Here is a 23,062-nt window from a genome sequence, read left to right on the forward strand (position 1 = left end):
AACCATGTGACTGTCTCTCATGGTGACCAGACTGGGGAAAGCCATGGAGAGCTGTGCTCCTCCACTCTCACCAACTCTGCTCACCCTCGGAGTAAAATGTCATGTTTGTTGTAAGCACCAAACACTTAGCAACAACGTCTAGTAAGAGTTAGGGATGGAAATCCAGGACTGCAGGGCTCAGCAAAACTGTCACTGGAGATCTTTTGGAGAGCTTACAATTACAAGACTAAGCAATTCTCAAAAAACACGCATCAACACACCCCTTCCATCTAAGAGGCCTCATTAGAGAAGAGTGTCTTGCACATCCACCCCTAGAGAACACAGTCAGGAGGCCAAGGCAGGAATAAATGGGGTGGCTGGGGTAGGGAGAGAGTTGTGTGGAAAAATACAAAGCAGAAAGTAAGGGCAAAAGAGGCTTGTGACTCCTGGGAGAAGCTGAGCTGTGTTCTAAAATCACAGCAGCTTAAAAGGCTGGGATAAAGAGGCTGTGGTTCTTCCACCCCCCCAGTTCCCTTGGCTAATGAATGTCTGAGAAATGCCACTTCTTTACAAGGGCAACACAGGCAGCCCTGAGATATGAAACATTTCAAATGGAAGGGGATAGTCCTTCAAAGTCTGCTGCAGAGACCAATTTGTCAGAGCAGGGAAGAGATGAGAGGATGGATCAGCTGAACTTTCCTCCGCATATCTATTCTTTTTTCACAGCCTACATGAACCTCCAATAGCCAAGTAAGAAGGCAGAAGTCACCAAGTAAGGATCACCAGACAAGGCAGCAGATCATGGTATGGTGAGCAAACAGAGCCTGCTCTTCTGTCTTTGAGGTGGAGTGGGCAAGCCCTGCAGGTGGTTGGAAGCCATATACTCTGGATTCACATTCCAAGGAAAGCCCAGTTTCACTACATTGCTGGTTCTTGATAGCTGATTAACAGGAATGATTGTGCCTGGACCCCACCAGACTGTTACAGCAAGGATGGACAGGAATGATCCAGGAAGCACAGCAGCAATGCAGTCATGTACCAAACCAATGACAGTCACTGACCCTGAAATCATGTCATGGTCAAGGGAATACTTTAGCTACCTTGTGAGGTTTCAGACAAAAAATTTATTGTAAAAGCAAGAGGAAGAGAACCTGGGTTTTGTTAACTGAATTAGTTACCACAACTCTTTACAATGCTCTGGCTATGAAAGCATCTCAAAGCAACCATTACTATAATGCAAGGGCAATCTTCTCTCAAAGGACAAGGAGCAAGCCCCTAATCATCATATGGAACAATTAACAAACACTTCCCTGGGAGAAGATGGATGCACATACTCACCCTGGTGAAGCAGTTTGAAGTCTGTGCTGTCCAGCTCCCTTATGCCTTTGCTCCGCAGCTGCACCAGGAAAAGAAGGCTCAGCAAAACAGGCAGGTTCCTGTTAGCTAAGAAGGGCACAAACAGCTTAACTTGTCAGTGAACTCCAAACTGTTGTACCTTAAAGTGTGCCAGGAATTGTTAATTTTCTGGCTCTGGAATAAGGACACACACACACATGGCCCCAACTTTACTCTCATCTCTACAGTCCCCTCTGGATCAGGTCCCCTTTCTGTCACTCTGGCTTGGCCTGAGTCACACCTGAATCCTGCCAACACCATGTCAGGAGCAACTAAAGAAGGGGGAAAAAGAGGCTAGGGTCATTCACACCCATGATGAGCTATGTAGGGAGCATGTTCCTCACACTTTGAAACTGATACTGCTCATAAGCTAGAAGTCATCAGCCCTTTCTAGACTGCTCCCTTCCTGCCCACTTGACCATCACTGTTACTTTTGACAGCAGCCCAGCTGCACAGCATTTGTTCTCCTCCATCTTGTGAGAATCCCATCCCACAAGGAAGGGCAGAGACAGAAGTGAAAACCTCACACATCAAGCCTGTATGTAAGGAAAATGGGGCTATTTAGACCACCAACCCCACAGAGCAATCCTCTCCCTACTATTCCCTTTTTTGCAGTGCTGTAAACAAGTTAAGATTTTGTATACAGCCATATGTACAGCAAGCAACTATCATCTCCAGTGAACATTTTCACAAAGGCATGTGAGTTTTCAGTTTTGAGGAGAAAACATTTATGGGTGTCTTTAATCTTAACATATTCCTGATGGAGTCCAACTTTTGGGCCTCCTTCTTGTCTAAAAGCAGGCTACTGTTTGAATAGGGATGCAGATCCCCTGGACTTAACTGCCCCCGGCCTCACAGAGATGCCTGTGTGCTGGGAGACAAGGAAGTCTGTCTCCAGAGTACATCTGGTGTTTGACTATCTGGATGGGTTGCCAGGATGCCACTTAACAAGTTCAAGATGCAATACAAAAAAGAGCTACACGTATTAGCAGCAGCAGAAGGGCTCAAATCTTGCAAAAGATCCTATAGCTCAGTGTCCTACCTCCATCACCAGTGGTTTGGAGGAATAGGTCTGACTCCCTACAGGAAACAGATACTTTGCCTCCCCACAGCTCCTGGCATCCCAAGATCAGCGACAGAGGGACATAAAAGTTCAAATGTGTGCAACTCCAAACAAGATCAGACCTAGCAGATCTTGTAGCCTCATGCTCTACCATGCTCCTGCTTTCAATGCCCCTCCTCCAGCCTACTGACTTTGCTGGAGGTAAGGTAAAAACACTTTCCTTCTTGTTGTCTCCATCCCAACTGCTGCACAACAAAACACTTTAAACAGAGCAAAGCTGTTAAAAGCATCAGTGCATCCCTCAGGAACAAGTACAAGTTGTGCTAACTCTCTATCCTGAAGGAGCCAAGGACATCCTAGCACTGCTCCCTCTTTCAGTTCAATCACACAGACTGGTTTGCACAGCACCTTTCTTGGTGGGACAACAGTTCCAACATCACAGACAAGGCTAGTAAGGAAAACAGGGAAAACAGGCACACCCAGCAGTTTTGCACAAAGAGGAGGTAAAAAGGAGGATCTCTTTCAGCCACCACTTGGGCCTTTCCCCCAGTCACAGCCTTGGTCCCTCTGAGAGACTTAACAGAGTTATAAGATCTGGTGCTACCACCAGTATCAACAGTGCCTGTTTGGGGATCAATACCATGAATGATTCAATCCTTGCTCCTGGTTTCTTGTCCTGGGAACTGTGTATACTCAGGCACACACAGCTGTTTTGCACAAAGAGGAGGTAAAAAGGAGGATCTCTTTCAGCCACCACTTGGGCCCCTATTCAAGCAGGAAGATTTACCAGCACAGCTCTCCATTTGAACACTGACAGCAGTATACAAGAACTTTGTCTTGGTTTAACAATCACAGTTTGAAGCCAGAACAACCTAAATTAGAAAAAAAGACTCTCACTTCAAAATGAATCTCTGAAAAAGGAAACTACATTAGCACAGTTCTGTCCATAAATTTCCTCATGCAGGTAAGTACTGAAGCTACATCAGCAGTTCAAAACCACTTTATCCCAGACTGTGTCCCTATAACTAGTTGATGTTACAGTAAGACCAAGTCACAGAGGTGGGGTCACCTTGTAGGGTGGCTGAGCTGCTCTCTACCAGCAGCTGCTGCAGAATCTGTAAAAATCGGCTCCGAAGGAGGTCACAGACAAGGACATCCTCATTTCTTTCCAGAAAGGTCCTTAGAGTCATCAACACCTTCCAAGCCACTTCCACAGAACTTGAGCAGACTAGGTCCTGGAAAGGAAGAAACAAACCCATTACTTTTCTACCCTGATTAGGCAGAAGTCACCACTATTTAATACCATTATGCTAATCTGGTGCCTTGGGAAACAGCCTAATAAAGCACCATTAAGATTAAGTATGTCCTGATTAAACAGAGAACTGAAAAAAGCAGAAGGACTCATGTCTGTTAGGCACCTCTGAGTAACATCCCATTTAAAAAATGATTTGGCTCTATAAGTGTAAGGGTAACATAGATTTAAGGTCACAGTTTTAAACAAGTGAGACCTAAACAAGAGAACAGAATCTCTGGCACCTCTGTTCTCCTTGTTGTTTTGAAAAATCAGCTTGCATATTAAAGATGCTTGCCTAAAATCAAGCTTATGAGTCAGTCCATAGTTCCTAACTTTCAAAAGGCTGGCAGCCTTGTATGTGCAGTAGTAACATAACTAAACTGCATGAAACGTATGTAAGCTGGGCAAGCAATCAATCACAGGAAAGAGGAGAGTCATGTACACAGCTCACAAGCCTGCCTCTTGACTACAGAGCTTTGTCTGGAGTCTCTGAGCTGAACCCCACAGCCAGTACACTTAATTTGGGCATAGTCTTCATGTTGAGGTACATAACATTAAATTCACTTGCACAGCATGTACAGAGGCAGTTGTATAAATATCAGACTAAAACTGCCTGGTAGTCCTGACATAAACTGACCATCTCAACATACATTAGGTCAGCACTACCTTTCCTCTCTTCCTGCAATCGTCCTGGCTACTGCATTGCAATGGTAGAGTTGAAGAGGTAAACAGGACACTGGTCTCAGCAACTGAGCCTACAGCCTGCCTGGACAGCTTACTGCCTCCCCCAGCTGCCTTCCCCTATCACACAGCAGTAATGCATCCAGACTTTGATGATGCAGAGAAAATGGCTGTGGGACCCCGTACCCAAGGAAAGTAAAAAAGGAAAGAACAGGCTGGCTGTGCCAGGAAAAGCTCTCTAGTTTTGAGCTGAATTCCTGCCTCTAGCAGAGACTTTCACAAATAAAGGGCAGGGAGATGTCTGCTCAATCATCTCTGCTGACATAGATCTGCTTCATATGACATTCAGGAATGCAATCTAACATCTCTGTTCTCTGAGAGAGCACCTCAGACCTGGAGCATGGAGAAGACAAGTGGGACAGTGTGTCATCATGTCTATATTCACCACCAGATGAACATACAGAGTACAAAATGACATGAACCAATGGCCACAGCCTTTCTGGCCCTGGCAAATGCACCATTGTGTTAATCGGTTCCTTCCTACCCAGAAGCTCAAGGTCTCAGATGAAGTCACTAACCATCTGTTATATCTAATCCAGGCAATTATTTAAAACAGATAAGCAAAGTCATCCTTGGAAGGACACTCATCTTTGTTTCACTGTACCATGCAGAGGCCTTTCCACTCTACTAGTGCATTCTGAGGCTTAGGTTATTCATCTCATAAGTTTTCTTCACATCTGACAGTATATTCATCCCTTCATATTGCACTGTTTTATTAGTCCATCTAAATCCAGATTGATTATGCTCTTCCACAACTGAAAGGTGAATTGTCAAAGCCTGTGACTTATTACAACTCACTTTAAAGACTGGAACAGAGCTAAATGAATTTATTTTTCCAAGAGCATATGGCAAGGCAGAAAAGGGAAAGCAGGAATGTTGTACCATTCAGGGAAGGGAGACACTGTTTATGTTTTGCTCATTGACAGAGTTGATTCAGTTTATGGAGTGATAGGCTCCAGACCTACTGCCAGGTAGTTCTGCCAGGTAACAGTGTGGACAAGCCTCATGGGACACTTCACCTCCTTAATTTGTCCTGATATGTAAACTCATTGCTCACTTTTACTAATGCTCTGCAATGGTATCAAATGCCTGGATGTTGTCACCTACTCTGCAATATCATCCCAACTGTGAAAGACTGCCCTATGTGAGAGCCCTCCTGGCACTCACCTCAGTAACATCAGATATTAAAATTTAGCCATAGCCTCTTAGATCAGAACAAACATGTTCTGTAATGCCCAGTGGATGCCCACTCAGAGTCAAGCCTTGCTTCCTCCTATTTCTTTACCATCTGCTGACATGGGTTTGCTTTCTCAATGATAGTTTTCATTTCTCTAATAGACTGAAGAAGAAATATCATAGCTCTTAGCTTTTGCCCTTACAGGCAAATCTCATGTTTTTTTCTGTGGAAAAGTTAGCAAATATTTACTATGTGACTGGCTCAGTCATGGGACAAGAGGCCACTGGTGGGGAGGTGACAAGAAGGTGAGAACAGTGGAAGGAGAAAAGGCCTCTAAGCAGCCATCAGGACATGATTGTGACATGATTACATGGGTTAATAGAGATCATTACACCAGCTAAAGGCAAGCACACTAGCCTGCTACTTCAAGGCCCCTTTCTCTCCTGAATCGATTAATTTTCCCTGTCAAAAGACTTTTATTTTATCTTTTAAGAGCAATAAAACATGTTATTTGCAGTCGTGAAAACTCAAGAGTACTTCAAAATTCTCTGACAAGAGTCTCCAGTTAAAATGAGACAAAATGAAAACCTCAAACAGAAAGCTGTGCCCTCAAGACCTGTTCTCTGCACACTGCTTTTTCAAAGTTCTTGTTCATTATACCCTTCTCATCTGTGAGTAGCAAAGCTTTGCTCCCAAATTTGCAAAACAGCTTCTTCAAAGGCTGGCACTGAAGAATCTGAAGTACCCAGCTGTGTATCTGGGTAGAGGAAGGAATGGGATTTTTCACGACATCAGCATAACTTTTCAGATCCCTGTCCAGCCAGCTCTCAGAGGATCCCTTCCTGTTACAGCAGATGGATGACAGAGAAAGAGATAACACACATACAAGGTTCCATTTTCCACATAAGGCTTCCCTGGCAGATGGAAATCTGTGTAGACACACACGGCCCCTTCTATCAAAATCCTTGGTTTCATAACATCACTAAAACCTTTAAGAACCAAAAAGCCCCCCAAAATCAGGGCCAAGACAGCAGCCCGTCCTTCGAAAGCCACATACCAGTAAAATAAGCAAAATGCTGGAATTGCTCTTCAGAATGGGAAGCAATGGGTTAGCACTGTTCAGCTGATCAGATGAGCCAAAATCAGCTTCTTCAACCTCAGTCTGCTTACAGTCTTCCCAGGAAAACCAGAGCTGGAGGACTTGGTGTCCAAATCTCCCCATGAGTTCAGGGTAGCGCAGGAAGAATTTCAGCAGGAGAGGACAATGGACATAGACCAAGCTCAGATCTGGAAGATTATCCAGCATCCTTCTTATGGTAGACAAAGATCTCTGGTAAAGAGGGAAAGGAGAAGTGGGACAGAGAACAGAATAATCACTAATACTGCATATAAAGCATCTGAAGTGGTGAGACTTTACTGCAAGAAACAGTCGCACTGCCTTTTCAGCAGACAATCAAACACATCAGTTAAACATCATTTTGTGAAGCCCATTTGCATCACAAAGACTAAGAAACCTGTAGGCTTTATACAGAGCTCAAAGCTGTGCAGCAGCAAAAAGCCCTATGGGAACACTAGAAAGCCTGCTGCAGAGGCTGGAGATGTGTTTGGGAGACCAAGCCATGAAATTCATTATATTCTGTATGTGAATTCACAGCCTATCCAACGCAGTTACACTTCCCACACATACACAAGTTTACTCTGTCATATCTATATTCCCCTGTGTATTTTCATAGCTCACTTTCCAGAGTGTAGATGCACTGCACAATCTTCACTCATTCACTGCTCACCACCTATGCCAAAATACTTTCTACAAGTAGGTTGGTGTGAGAGGGGAGAAACCTTAGTTTCAATAAAAAGGCTTAAAGAGGTAGGAATGAAATCTTCTTTTACCATGTCCAGGGCTTTGCCTTTGTCCTGACAGACAGCAAGGAGGTAAAGTGCAGCTCTGAGTATGTGTGGAGGGGGACAGTCTCCATGGTCCTGTGCTGACAGGAGAAAATTTCTTACAGCTAGAAATAATTCTGCATCTGGAACAAACCTGCATTGAAGGAGATTGGAGTGGAAACAGTTACAACAGATATGCTTTACCTACCAATACATGGTATGTAATGGCCACTTGCTTTGTTTAGTCTTGGCTCACCTGTCCCCGAAGGTGTAGGCAAAGTATAAGAGTAGCACAAAACAGTGCTGGTGGCTGCAAAGAGACTGATCCAAAAAGAAAGGCTCAGGGGTTTCAGACAGGAGGAGAAGGCTTTCAGCAATGGTGTAGTTTAACTGAGGCAGACCCTTCTGCAGGAGCTCAGACATCTCCTGCTCTAGAAATAAAAACATAAGCAGGCAGGAAATGATAAGCGATGTCTATGGATCAACTCCACAGTCTGCATACACCAAGCACATCTCTGGGATTTGGCATCAATACTGGTGTGAGACCTGATTTAACAGAGCTGGCTTTAAGGATGAAAAGACATTTTAAGGATGAAAAAACATAGTCTGTTTGAGATTCTGAGCCCTTTGCTGATGCTGCCTGTATGGTGACCAACCACTGCTAATGGGAAAAGTGGCTTTTCTGATGTAGAAACTTTCATCTCATTTGTTTGGGACTTATCTATTATGAAAAGTTACAGTGCAGACAGGAAAGCTTTACAGAGTATGCCAGAAGGAAAAAATTACCTCAATCTGCAGATATGCCACTTGACTGTGGCAAGTAATTTTGTTTCAATTAAGCATGCACACCTGTGCTAATAAATGCCCCCATGTAAAAATAACCATAGGCAGATGAAATGCATTCTTTCAGATAGGGTTCCAAACTCTTCAAAAGGCATTTTCTGAGTGTTTTCTGTTTTCTGTTGGTCCTTGCTGGATCTGCTTAAAAACAAGCTGGGGGAAAAAAAATCTCTCAATCAAGCTTTGTGTGTCCTCCCTTCCCTTCTCCTTTGTCCTTTTCTATTTTTTTTCACCTGTTGCCTAAACAGAGGGTGGCAGGGCCTCAAACTAAATGAAACAATTTTTCTCTTTCCCCAAACTTGCCCTCCTGAGAAGAAGTTCTTGTCTTCTCTGTGGCTGAATAAAGGTTCAGGCATAAGCTGCAGAGGAAGCTGGAACAGGTGTGATTCAGGACAGGATTACTGTGAAGAAGAGCAGAAAAAGACAGTAAAAGAGGCTAGAAATATCCTCTTCCTACTTCTGATACACACACTGTCTGCCAGAATCTCATTTTACTGAATGATCACATACAAGCACCTGCCCCATCACAAGAAGACTCTAGGAGCCAACCTAGGCTTCCAGGAAAATGATGAGTTCCCAATGGACTGTCAGCTCACAGATGTGGTGGGTGTGTGCAGTGACAACAGTGAACACGTCCATACCTTGGGCCAGTGTGAATACAGTGGGGTACCCATAACCATCACACCTTGCCTACACAGGCAGTCCTGTAAGGAGCCCCAACACTGCAGAGAATGGGAGGTGTTTAAGAGTAGCTCACAATACATGATTCCACTGGCAAACAACACTTAAGATTTTTTAGCATTGACATTGCCAAGGATAAACACCGAAGAATGCCAAAATATTAACTAAAAGGATGAGAACAGCTATTTCCAGGTATTTCTCTCTCTCCAACCATTTCTTTGCAGAACAGGACATAAGCAGACATCTGTAACACACCATCCTTGGCACAGCACAGTGCTCTATTCAGAAACCTAGATCACTTCCACCACACACCCTTCACAGGCACAAATGCCCCCACTTGAAGTTCCACACTAGTAAACTGGACTAGGAGTGCTGTGTGTTTTGTTTACTTTTTTAATGAGGTACAGTCACAGGAAAGAGGAGGTAAAATATCTCTGCAGACCCACAGAGAGTCTCCTCAAATAGTCCTCAACCTAGAAATCATAGCCTCTACTACAGGAGATCTTTTGCAATGCTTGCTACTGAAGTTATCCTCCTTCCTCCCGTTTCTAATATATTATCACACCACGAGGAACAGCAAACGTGGTAGTAAATGCTTAGGAAGCCAGAGCTCAGATGGAACTGATGCTACTGGTACTTCTCTTCAGAACACCCACTGATCTGACTACTCCAAAGTCAGGCTGCTTTATCTCTATCTGTGCAACTCACGACAGAGCACAGAATTCTCACAGTGCCGTGTAAATCCATCCGCCCCCTACCAAACTGCTTCTCCCTTCTCCCACATCAAGCTCTTCCATTGTCAGTAACCATTTACATTTTTCAGTAAGACACAACCATTCTTGAGTCTTTCAGCCTCTCATCTTGCCTAATCAGGTGTATTAGATAAGGCATGATCTACTTTCCCATCTGGAAATTTTTGGCTCACTTACAGGGCACACATCACAATACCTCTGTACAGAGCAAAATCTGGCCTTCAGCTCCAGTGTCAGTCGGATGAAGGACGAGGATGCTAGACAGAAAGCGAGACAGAGATGTGAAAGGAGCACAGAAGATGTATGATAAGAAAAAGAGTAGGCAGGTCCCATAACCACCCCCACACATCTCCATACAATCCTGGTGAAGAGGGCAGGCCATCTCAGTAAGAACACATATAGGCTGACTCTTAGGAAGTAAACTACTCCAAGTTTGGGTGTGAGGAGAGTATCTGAGATTCATTTTCTCAGGAGAAGTGAAGATTTGCCTGTTTCACATGTTTAGAACAGAGGAATTCTCTATATCACCTCTCTGATGTGTGAAGAATAAGGCATACATAGACTAAACTAGGATTTCTACACAGTGAAATCCCACCAACAATTCCAGCATAATCCCTGTCTACAGGAACAGCCAATTCAACTCTGAATTATTCCAGAGGGAAGGATAAAGCTGACACGACATTCTTATCCAAAATAAAACCTGTCCCATCATCATTGCCAGACCAAATAACTTTTCCATCCTGCTGAACATGACTATGCACTCTATCCTTACTCATATAAACTTGTAATAGAATCCTCCACATAAAGTCTCAATGTTAGGCTCATTGCCTCAGTAATATGCAGTAGCAGCAAGTTCCACCAGTTAAGAGCACAGAAAGCATGATCCCACAATACCCTCATACCCAGCTTCTTGGAGAACTTATTCTGCATGCTTGGCACCACTGTAAAGAGGGTAGTGAGTGTTGAGATGAAAACCTCCGTCAGTGATGGGCTGACAGCCCTTTCCAGATAGCTCTGTGGAAAGACAAATACACAAGATGCTACAAACACTGAAGGCAGCTTCCTTCCTTCCCCCTGCCTGCCCAGAAATTCAGGTTTCTAAATCCAAACAAATAGGGTAGCAGTTCTTTTAGCAAAATGCCTGGCAGCAGAGCAGGCTCACAGAGCACTTTGAACACAACTAACACTCCCCCTGCCAGCGCTATGAGCTGTGCTGGTAACTCTGCCAGACATCCCACCTGACAAGAAACTTCTCCCGGATTCCAGCAAGCAACCAGTCAAACCTTAATGCACAGTGACTGTCACTACTGCCCACACTGCCCTGGAAGTTACTGCTCTTACAGGTCAGATGGCTAATTCTCCTGTACAACATAGGATACATGTTTAAGTGCAGCTCACCTCAGCAACACTTCACACCTGTGCTTCAGTGTTTCACTGAGCAGTGGCAAACACAGGCATTTGAGCTCTCTACAGAATCCAGCCCTGAACTGTTTAGAACAGAATGACTCAACTCACTCTTGTTGAAGGTCACTGGACAATTTTCTCACAGTCCATTAATTTTTACCCAAGTTCAATGAGCAAGAAACAGCACACTGACTCCAGCTTTGCCAAAATGGACATGCACTGCACCCTCCTGTCAGGGAGGAGAACAGCAGTGCCACTGCAGCTGCCTACCAAAAGATTGGTTAAGAAAACACCAACCAAAACATCTCCAAGCTCCTAACAAGTGCAAGAATCCATACAACTGTACCTGTCACAAAGCACAAACAAACTTTACTAAATGTTAGGAACCACAACAGAAGTCCCATTGCTATGACAATTCTGCTTGATGTGTCTTAGGGACAGGCCTGTATGGAGCACAAAAGCACTCAAGAGTCTCCACAGCTACTTTTCAAATCATGTCACAGCCTTACTGAGGCACAATGCTTAATACTGCCCATGCAGACTGGGCAGCCTCATCAGTACCTTCTGGGAAGAAGCATAGAAATTAAATTGCAGGTGCAAACCATAGCAGCTGTCTGGGACACAGGCAAGTTTTGAAAAAGTGGCAGAAGGGGAAACAACAGTTCAGGCACACTTCATTTTCTGACACGTCCAGAGCTGCAATGGATCCCACAGCACGGTAGGCAGGCTATGGGATTGCATAGTCTGAAGAAAGACATTGACATCCACATGGAAACTCTATGAATTTCTGCACCCTCTGAGAGCATACACTACCTTTTCATTAACCATGTAATTCCATATTTGGCTGTGAAAAAGTGGCAAATGCCAAGTTCTCAGCTGACTTGACATGCCCTCTTTCCCAAAAAAAACATTTGTGCAACCCACTCTTGGTGCTTGAAAGCACCTTTCCAGGTACCCACCGAACAGACCAAGTTCAAAAGAAATCCTACCATGACCATGGGGATGCAGAGGCTGTCACAAATCCTCAACAGGAACTCAGAGAAGTTGCTTAGTGTGTCTTTGCTCTCAGAGTTGGGGGCAGTGAAAGCATTCTCCTGGGCCATGAAGTCACCCTGGAATTCCACAGCTAACCTACAAATACACAGTGGATAACAGAGGAAAGTGGAAACCTCCTCACTCTGTAAAGAAAGCCAGGAGATACTACATTTTAATCACAATTTTCACCATAAAGGACCACAAACACTCGATGGGTTGGAAAGAGAGGAATCTGGCAATCACACTCAGTTACCTCTTGAGTGAAGCTATCAAAAGTCATCAAGGTTGCACAACAGTACACATTGGGAAAGGAAGACTTAGTTTCTGTGAAGAAAGCATGTGCTGTGGGAAGCTCTGGTGTGGCAAGACTGGTTTTCAGCCATACCAGAATGCCTGATGCACAACACAGCAAACCTTGTGAAAATCAGCCAAGGGACCATTTAGCTGATATAAAATCCATGACAGAACCCGAGTGCCCTCTAACACGACCCCAAGACTCTGGGTCAGTGCAGAAAGGTATGTCTGATTCTGACTGAATTATCTCAGCCAACCCAAGTGATGCAAGGCAAAAACTAATTTGGCCAGACCACCCTAAAAGCTGATCCTGATTCATCCTGATTCATATTCAAACTCATCTACCACTGTTTGATATACAGGTAAGGATGCCAAATAGCTCTGATCCAGCAAAAGAGGTAAAGTTGGTCCCCATAAACCCACTTCCAGTAACAGGTCACAGACACGAGCAAATCCAAGGCCAGCATCTGGAGCAGATTTACATTTGTTAAATGGTTAATCCCCTCTGGCAGTGAAACCACATAGAACAGGAATCTGGTTTCACACATACCTTCCAATAGTTCTTACATTATCAGTAGTTTTGGTGAATTTTCAAGCAGTCCCTCAAAGCCCGAAGATGTGAAATAAACTGACAGGTCCCAGGCAAATTTCATGGGAGACATATTCAGGTATCACAAAAATTTTCACTATTAATACATACCCCTGACTCTGCTGTTTCACTGTCCAATGCTATGCACTGAATTCACCTGTGATATTTCTGTGGTGGGGCTGGGTGGAGGAACATAGTCACAAGAACAGAAGAGTGGACAGACATGGAAACACACCACCCACCCACACACCTTCCTGACTTGTCCTCACCTGCAAGCATTTCTGAAACTTTCCAGGGTATTGAGCAAGAACTGACCCTGTCTCTGAGGAACTCTACCAAGATTTCTGTTTGCCGAGTGACTCTGAGACACTGAGAATAGAAGATCGCCCTGTTAAAGGAGAGAAGTCTTTAAAATCTTACATCCACTTTCAGAAAAAAATAGCTTTCTCCTCTGACACCAGCAGCAAGAGGAACAACAGATTTCACTTCACTCCTTCACACAATTTTTTTTACTACTGTGCTTTCCCCAGAGAGGGCAGAGTTAAACACCTTGTGTGCTCTTCCAAGGGAGGACAGAGTTACAGAGCTATTAATTCTGCACTGCCATGTCTTTAGAGCCTGTATTACCATGATTTGATCTAATATGAGTTTTAAGCATTTCAGCTAATGGAGCTTTAACTCCTTCTGAGAAAACCCTGTACTTCTAAAAATTTTCTTTCTTTCAAATACTTTTCAGACAACACAGAACAGTTCTTCTCCTTGCTTAGCGATGAAATCTTAGAAGTTCTACTTTGGCTCAGAGTTTTAAGCAGCTATCCATGTACTAATTCTTGTTCCCACACAGCATCCCACTGAATTAAGCCTGAAGCCAACTGAAGCGTCAGAGTTAATCATTTGCTCAAAGTAGGAACAACTTGGAACTCAAAATCTGCCTTTAAGCCTTAACCTGTTGTGGTGGTCTTCTCCATAATACCAGAGGAGGGCACAGCTATACACTGGTGCCTGGCAGTTCAGAACTCCTTCTCCATTTCATGCTGAGATACCTTGGCAGAGGTATCAGCATTTCCCCTTTTCTCCCTTTAAACACAGCTTGCATATCCTCACTAGCTAACTTCCTTCCTGTGAAACTCCCAATTCTGAAAGGGACACCTAGCTCTGTGTGTGTGGAAACTGACTGGCCTACATCTGCCTATGGGACAGAAAGCACTTCTGCCTTCTTCAGGCAGAGAAGGCCAATATCTGGTACCACAGAACTTGGGTCTAAAAATAGTTCATCATGAATTTGGAGTTCTGCTACTCCTTTGAGTATTGAGGTGTTCTTCCCACTACTGGCATGAAATCTAAACCTACATGGCTCTAAGCCTACAGCAAGAAGGCTCAACCCTTGTCTTTTCATTAGCTATCTGCACCTGGGGCTCTTCTCAGAAGTGCAGAGGTCCCAGCAGCACACCACACTAACTACGGATACCAGGAACAGGAAAGAGTTATAGTTCAAATAGTGGCTAACAACTCCCTTGTGAGGGATCACAGTGCATACAAGATGACACTCTTGATCTGAATGGAGAACAAGAAATGTTCATTGCTGAAAAAATAGATTGACCAATGCAGCCTACAAGGTGAGGGTGGGAAGATGGAGAAGTTCAAACGGCTTTGGAGTACTTTGGACACATAAAGAGAGTAGCATGCTCAAGTAGTGCCCCACAGAACTTCACTGATTTAGAAGGATTCATTCACCAGCATCCATCTTCATCTGCTTCAAATTCTGGTACCATCTCAAGGCAAGAGGATCAGAAGAAATAGCAGAGAAGCAAACAGCCACGGGGGAAGTAAGCAAGGGGATGGAACATATACAAAACATCGACATAAGAAGATCATCCCTGTCCTGCTCAGTCCCACCAACAAGCAACAGCTTCTGACTTACTGCATGCCTCTTATTACTCTGTGGTGGAGAAAGGTCAGCACATCGCTTCAGCACTGCCTCCAGAAGCTTCTGCAGTTCTTCATATGGGACTGGAGGGGAGCTCAGATGATCCTTCCTTAACAAGCGAAGACAAAGACAAGATGCACAGTCCCTGCAGGGGACATTCCACTAGGAAGGCAACACCATCAGAAATAACTGCTCTTCTGATGGAAATATGCCACTGCCACTTCTCTCTAGCAAAGCATAGTAAGGTCACAATATCTGAATAGTGCCTTCACCCACACATAAGCCCAAACACACCCTCAGTACTCTGTCTGCTCCCACTACAGTCAGGAAGCCCATGACTGTCCAGAGCCTTACGTTTATTATTCTTATCAATCTGGATGGGGCACAGAGTGACAAATCCACAACAGCTGCTGTACAAGCCTGCCTGGAACACTAGGTCCTTGCTGCAATGACTTGCTGCCTGCCACAGCTTCATTGCCCTGGCAGCTTTCCTGAGGTGGGTGGGAAGCTGGCTCTGCTGTACCCACGCCTGCCTCAGCCACAAGTCCCACTGCAGAGCACGTTCACCCACACAGCCACAGGGGAACTGCAAAGCCCAAGATGGTATCAACAAATCTATCTGAAGAAAAGTCTGCAAATACATTCCTGCCTACCTCAGGAAAGCGGCCACAGCTTTCACAGCCTCCACCACCACCTCCAGCACTGGGCAGTTCACTGTCTCCATCAAAACATCAATGGCTTCTATGCATACACCTCGGTTTGTGAACAATTTGATTTCCACTGGCTGCCTGTGAAGACAAAACAAAATAAGCAAGGAGAATGCTGTCAGAGTTAGGTAACTGCAGTGCCCTTCCCTCATTTCAGCAAACGGACAGCAGAGCCATGAGATTGCAGCCACGTTTTTTCAGTATTGAGAGCCAGTTGCCCTCAAGGAGGTATTCTCACACTTGAGCAGGTAGAGGGTTTGCTAGAAAGAGGAAATTTCAGCCAGTCTAAAGCACTACTATGATAAAACATCCACAGCCTGGATAACTGTGTGACTACTCCAGAACACAGTCAGGAAAAGCACAAGAAAAACAAGCTTTGCAAAATATAGTGATCTCTGTGCCTAGGACTCTATATTCAGGCCATCTGCTCTGGCATTTGTGAGTTCATCTAGCAACTTATATTTTTAAGTATACAAGCAAACATCACCATCCTAGAGGATAATGCCATGAGAATAGCTTCTCTCACTGCACTCCTAATGCCAGGTGCCACCAGGGCATGAACCTTCACAAACTTGAAAAAATAAACAGGAAAATAAACACAATCCAATTGCTTTGACAATCCTTCTCGACAGCGAGCATTTTGGTCATCTGTGGCCCAACACCTTTGACCAAACCATTCAGCATGAGAGCATGGAGGGACAACAGGCCATTAATCCCATTATTGGAGAGACCTGTGTAAATGGCAGACTATGCTCATTTGGCTCCTGGCAAATCAGGTACAGTTAGAAGGGCAGGGAGAAGACAGGCAGTTAAAGCCTGCCAGAGGGTCCCTCCAAAGTGAAGCAAGAAAAGCAGCACAGCATAACAGGAGCCAGATTTGGGAGCCAAAACTATTCCCCGTTATTCAATTTTCACAGTCATGCCTGACTGAAGAAACCCAGGAGCACATGCTCTCATGCACAAATGGGAAAGCAAAGTGAACTTCAGTGGAAATTACACCAGTAGCCCAGTTACATGGCAAAAAAGGAACAGAGGAAGAACCACTCTTTTTAGTCACTCAGTGGGATGGAACCCAGCTTCGCAGCCACCTCACATTCTGCTGTGAGAAAAAGCTGTGAGGTGGGCATGGCAAGGAAAAGGACTTGTGGAACTCAGGCATCAGGAGTGATGCAAGTGATGCAATGAACTTCCAAGTTGCTTCTACTCACACTGGGTAATTCTATTAATTATCTGTATTCTATTAATTCTATTAATCCTCTGTATTTTCTTTCTTTAATCACTGACCTTCTGAAGTAAAACACATCAGGAAGAAAAAAGTCTTCACTGACTCATGCAGGGAAGAAGGGATGGAGGAGTACTGCTGACTCATTCAAGATGCACAAACCCACTTTCAAGATGGTGCACTGTGATATCTTCAGGGCCCGGGGGGAAAGTGTGAAGGGCAGCACTCTTACAGCTTTCTGCAACCTCTCATCTTTGGGCCCCAAACTGCACCTGCCACTTTGATTGTGCTGGAGAGACAAGGGTCACTCCAGGGAGAGCTACCCCAACACTCCTGACATACTGCCAAGGGGAGCAGTACATCCTGCATGGACCTCACCAGAATGTGTGGCTCACTTACACAAGAGAATCCAGCTGCAAGCTAAAACCAGGACAAGAGGTTCCAGCACAAGATCCTTTTCCCCACTATGAGATAATTTTAAATAAAACGTGATTTCTAAGGCAAAGCTCGGAGAAACAGAATGGGTGTACGAGAAAATTAGAGCAACTGCACAGAGTGTTCTCTTTGTTTTACAAGCATAAATACTGTAATTAGTGTTCCCCATATCCTGGTTTCTCTTTTTGACAGATCCCACACTGGCATTACCACACTGTTCTAGCACTGTTGCTTTTTCTTCTCCTTTTTACCCTGCCACTTGCTACAAAATTGACTATGACATTTCCAAAATTCTGCTCAAGGGCTCTCTTGGGGGATCTAAGTGGCAAAAACGAGACTCTGTCACTAGCATGACAGGATAGGAACAAGATCATAAAGGCAAGAACAGGAAGCACAGAAGAAAAACAAGCCAGTGTATATTATTTCTTAGCAAAAAACAAGAGGAAAAAAGTGACAGAAGACGTTAATATTTCAGCCTAGAATTTGGTTTTGCAGTTTGAATTTAGCTCAGATGATGATAGAAGACCAGAGGCCATGGAATTTGCATGCTTTGTTTTGTCACAGAGGCACATTTAGCAGGAGCTGGCCTGCTCACATATGCCTGGACCTTCCTGGCCTTCTCTCTACAGCTGAAAAAAGATTTCACCTCCCTGATGGGCAAGGAAGCAGGAAGAGGAAGATTTAGTGGTGGATGTAAGCACAAACAGGACAAGCTGGGAGGTTCAGAAACAACCATCAGGCCCTTCTTTGCCAAGAATAAAGGAGATAAGAAAGTTCAGCACCATCCTTTAAATACAAAAACTCTTGTGTATAGATATCTGGTTCGGGAAGAAAATCTTAAAAGCAAAAGCCTCACAGTCTCCATTTTGGGGCACTTTTGCAAGCCTGACAGGGTACTCCCTTACCGTTTCAGTATTTCTGTGAAGAGCAGGAGACCTTGTTTGTGCAACTCCACATTGTTCAGCAGCAGGACACCTCGGAGACTCCTCACCAGAGATTCAATGCCTGTACTCATTCAAGAGAAGTCACAGAGAGGCTTTTAACATTCCAGATTCCAGAATGGAAGCAAAATAAATTTTTAAAAGAAAGAAAGATTTGAACAATTGTTCTTCTGAGCTACTGACAGAAACAACTGTCCAAAACTGTTGAGTGTTCACACAGCTCCCTCATAACATGCCTCAACCTTCACTGCCGGAGATAAGTCTTAAAGAACAGAAGGAATTTAAGCATTCTTCCTAAATCTACTCTTGGCATACCCACGGAAAGACTTAATAGTAACTCACAGAGTGTCAGTCATGATAACTGGTTATAATAATGAATTAGTGCTCATCAGAAACTCATTACAGCAATGACACTATAAATTCAAACTATGTTGGACATCACAAACATATCTGATAGGTACTTTTTATTTTCAGTCCTTCATCCATCCTGACTGGGAATTGTGATTGTGTGTAAAGTGCTGGAATTCAGCTAGAGGCACAAGAATTACTGCAGTCACTCTGCCAGAAAGGTTAATGACTCACCATAGACAGTGTGACACTTGGAGAAGAAAAGGCGCTCTTCAGTCAGGAGGAGCAGGCAGCAGTACACTGACCACATGAGGATTTCACTTTTGCACAAGAGACACTCAAAGAGGAATTCTGCAAACACACACATAAACAAGGCCACCCTGGTAAGAAGCAGGCTGCTCACAGCATGGCACAGCTGCTCCTAGAACAGAGCAGAGGAAGGAGGAGGAAATGAGGAAACATAGCAACAGCCACAGGGAGAACGGCTGTACTATGAAATGGCAGGAATGGAGAACACAGTAGATGCTCAGGGGTATGCTAGTCTTCAAAAAGAGGTGACTGGAGAGCAGAGACCCTTGGGCAGGCATCTTCCCAGCAAAAACTCAGTGGGAAGGAGCTGAATTGTGGATCTAGCCTTTGGCACAAATGAAAAGCCACAAAGCAAGCTTTATCACAGATGCAGTGACCTTTTTTTCCTCATGACTTTTACATTTCCCAAAGAATTTATATCATGAAAGTATTTCTGTCTTTTGGGATTACAGAGAAATAATAAACCATCTCCCATAGCTGCATTCTAAAACTAAATCCTAGACCAAAATCTGAGCAAACTTACAATATTTAGTGGAATGAGATGGAACCCAGTTTGTTTAAACTTGTATCTAAGGTCCTGCAAGAAGGATCTTGACCTCAAGTACTTGGCCAAATTCTCTCAGTGGAAACTCCATTCTGCCTGGTGACACCTGCTTCTGAACTTTCAGTTGAAAACATACTCTCCCCTTCTACTCCTAAAATCACCTGGTATAAAATGGCCACCACGTTATGGCACCAGTGGATTTCATGGAGACAGCCCGATTCCTAAACCAAACAGCCAGGGGCAGCTTTGATGCTGGGGAATGAACAATAAGATGCTACTGCATTTGTTCACCTGGAACATCTGCATGGATAAAAGCAGGAGCATATTTGCTAGGAGAGTGAACCAGCACTGCAGCCATACAGTGAGAACTCGCTGCCTGTAACATCTCATCTCTGGTCAACAAGAGCTGTTGGGAAGCAAGAGTCAAAAGGAGAAAGGAAGTCAGCTACGCGGCTGTCGGTAGGAAACAGCTTGTTCTACTTTTTAAAATTTAAAACATAAATTAAAGTCTCTCTTTTGGCATTTATTTCACAGATTAAACCTGCTAAGGTAAGATAAAACACTGAACCAAAGAGACTCAAAAAAGCACATGAGAACTACAACAGAGTAGATCATGAGTAAGAATAGTTCTGCCCCCAGGCTTAGTCATGCTGCTGCTGCATGTGCTGTATCAGACCTCAAGTGTAAATGAGTAAGATCAGCTAAGGCCAAGAGTAAAATTTTCCCCATTCCAGGATGCAGGAATGAACAAGAAGGTGAAAAACAGAGGTATCCCCATTTCTCAGTGCAGCCTCTATTGCTGCTGTTGGTAACAGAACACTCTGCTTTTTTATATATACAGTGCCTTAGATAAATGTTCATTACAGCCCAGCAAATTATTTATGGGTACCAACAATTCACTACTACTTCAGCAATCACCTTTTTGAGAACAAGTGGCAGTGGATTTTCCCCTTCTAAAAAGTCAGGGTTCTCAGTCTCCTCCTCTGTCTTTGCATTATTCATAAGAATGGATACAAAATTATCAGATTTCAGCAGCTCCTTTAGCAAACCTGCAAAAGGAAAGCAAGAATGAGCACCATACTGAGCAGCACAGTGAGGATTATAATAACACACAAGTATTTACTTATAAGACTAAGACTTGTTGCCAACTTCCTCCCCTCTCCTGGAGGGCCTCAACTCCAATTTAGGGAGCTTCTCATTGTGTCCCCAGATACTGCCATGACCCCCATGTCTTGCAACCCTTTGTTGCTGATATTTTTGCTGGTCTGATCTGCTCTCTGTTCCTTCTCAGAGTCAGATATGTACAGGGGTGCATCTCACGAGCTCCCTATTTGCATTATCTTCTGTTAGTAACCACACCTTAAACTGTTTCTTGGGAGAACTCTTGACCTGCATTCTTCTCCAAGCAGTCAGTTACCCCCAATGACATTTTCCCTAGAACACATGCTAGAGAACAGGCATTTATCTTCCCCTTTTATTTCCACAGGCTCTTAGAGAAACAGCTGTGTTCAGCTAAAGGATACCTACACTCCAAAAAACTCCCTCAGTATAACAGTATAGATCACTGCTACAGGTAGTGATGAAAATCATCAGTATACATCAGTACAAATTCACAGGGGCATCATCTGAGCTACAGAATTCTACTTTCAAAAGAATCATAATCTATTTCTAGTAGTTGAGTAGATAAGCTGAGGAGCAATCCAGTTTCTGCTTGCCTCCTTCTAGAAAAACTAATTCCCTGGATGGTTTACAAACAAGCAATGTCAGAAAGCCTGAAATTGTGCTCCCCAGCAACAGCTGAAACATGCACTTGGAAGGATAACTGTAAGAAAGTGCCACTTCCACATTAACTATATCGAATTAACATGATGCCCCACATCTAAAGACTGGATTTTTTACATCCCACTCCATCCCACTGCTCTACAAAAGCCACCTGCCCATGCACAGTATTTGCATTCAGACATTTTGAGGGATGATGAGGCCATAGCACAAGCTCTGAAGAGACTGAAGATTAGTCAGTTCTGGGCAAATGTGAGGCATCAGGGAACATAGGGGACTGGGGGTGCTCAGCAGCAGGTCTGCGCCACTTCATTGGAGTAACAGAAAGGACTGATGGCTTTGGACAAACAGCATAAAGATCCTCTATGGAACAACCCACATTACAGCATCTAAATCAGCCAAGGATTTCCTCCTCATTCTAAGCCTTCTCTTGCACTTTGCAGTTTCTCTCAGCAATGCCTCACCCAAGCAATTAACCTGCAGCTCCTTTGTCTGTGCACACCCCAGAGTATTCAAGAAGACACCACAGAGCCTTTCTTCAAAGTGTCCTGAGAGCCGTTCTGTGCCAACAGGAGAGGAGTACAGCTTGCCATACAAGTAGCAGACAGCAGCTTTTATCCCTTCATTTGGGTATGTTAAGCCCATCAGCAGATGATCCATTAAATTATCTAGTATGAGGAACAGGAACAGCAAACATTCACTGACATTTTAAAAGCACCAACCAATTTCCCTTGAAAACTTGCAAAAGCCTACTGGCCAGACTGGTGTATGCAGGTTAATGAATGCCACAACCAGGTGTTGTGCTCAGAACCATCTGTCCCTCTGAGCAGAGTAATGAACAGCTAGCAAAGATCCACCATCCCAGCTCCCTCCACAAACAGTTCAGCTTGCTCACCAGACCCCCAAGCATTGGATCAAGATAAAAAACCCCTAAATGTATGTTGCCTGTGAGGCAGACCCAAAACCCCAGTTTGCAGAGGCTGCTTTTGCCTGCCTAAAAGCATGATATCAAGCTGCTATGAAGGTTCTGACCTGTATCCCAGGAGGCCTGAATGCCTCTCTGACTTCTGGACAGCTTCTTGGTGACCATCATGAACTCGTCTTGGGAACAGGGGAGTGCATGCATGAGTGTGTACTAGGTCTGTGAACACCACCCTTCAGTGGGACATGAATACTACTCACTGTGCTTTACCACCAGTATTTCAGCAAAGCCTGGAATGGCATCTGCCAGCTTGCCCAAGAGGGAAAATGTGGGCAGGCTGCTTCTCATGGTAGCTGCTTTGCACAGCTGCAGAGGAGACAGAGAAGGAAAAATTTCACTAATGAGGACACAGTCCAAAGGCAGAAATGCACCCAAACCAGGAAGTTCTCAGTGATGCAAAGTATTGCAGAACAGGATCTTTTCCAAAGATGGGCCCTCTTCACCACTTGGGATAAAACACAGGAAAATCCTGAATACCACAGTAAGTCTCCAAAATGTCTTTAAATGAATTAAAGGAATTGCTTGCTTGTTGTTCCTTTTCCTCTTTCCCCCCTCCACCTCTTAAGTGAGCAGATTAATTTCTCACCACTTTTGCTACTTCTGTTTTTTCTGTATCCCGTGGGACCATCATAAACTTAGGAACAAAGAGATTGAGAGCCCATAGCACAGGTTGGGAAAGCTCCTCATATAACTGAACAGTGAAATAGGAAAAGAAGTATCTGAGGAAACCACACAGCTTC

The 23,062-nt window shown here is 44.1% G+C and overlaps 1 protein-coding gene across 1 annotated transcript in view; it reads right to left on the reverse strand.

The window, feature by feature from the left end:
• MEI1 (meiotic double-stranded break formation protein 1) overlaps nt 1-23,062 on the reverse strand; it is a 37,461-nt gene that overhangs the window by 9,816 nt on the left and 4,583 nt on the right. The window contains exons 4-21 of the mRNA XM_041416787.1: nt 22,523-22,628; nt 21,805-22,008; nt 20,480-20,610; nt 19,853-19,967; nt 18,943-19,059; nt 18,325-18,424; nt 15,709-15,843; nt 15,050-15,164; nt 13,398-13,516; nt 12,200-12,341; nt 10,709-10,820; nt 10,003-10,063; nt 8,677-8,774; nt 7,790-7,964; nt 7,540-7,687; nt 6,707-6,979; nt 3,507-3,672; nt 1,318-1,422 (exon numbers count right to left, since the gene is read on the reverse strand). Of these exons, the coding sequence (XP_041272721.1) occupies nt 1,318-1,422; nt 3,507-3,672; nt 6,707-6,979; nt 7,540-7,687; nt 7,790-7,964; nt 8,677-8,774; nt 10,003-10,063; nt 10,709-10,820; nt 12,200-12,341; nt 13,398-13,516; nt 15,050-15,164; nt 15,709-15,843; nt 18,325-18,424; nt 18,943-19,059; nt 19,853-19,967; nt 20,480-20,610; nt 21,805-22,008; nt 22,523-22,628 (2,422 nt within the window). The remainder of the gene's footprint in view (nt 1-1,317; nt 1,423-3,506; nt 3,673-6,706; nt 6,980-7,539; nt 7,688-7,789; nt 7,965-8,676; nt 8,775-10,002; nt 10,064-10,708; nt 10,821-12,199; nt 12,342-13,397; nt 13,517-15,049; nt 15,165-15,708; nt 15,844-18,324; nt 18,425-18,942; nt 19,060-19,852; nt 19,968-20,479; nt 20,611-21,804; nt 22,009-22,522; nt 22,629-23,062) is intronic.

Source organism: Onychostruthus taczanowskii, unplaced genomic scaffold, assembly GCF_017590055.1.
Source record: "Onychostruthus taczanowskii isolate IOZ18803 unplaced genomic scaffold, ASM1759005v1 scaffold53, whole genome shotgun sequence".
Taxonomy (NCBI): Eukaryota; Metazoa; Chordata; class Aves; order Passeriformes; family Passeridae; genus Onychostruthus; species Onychostruthus taczanowskii.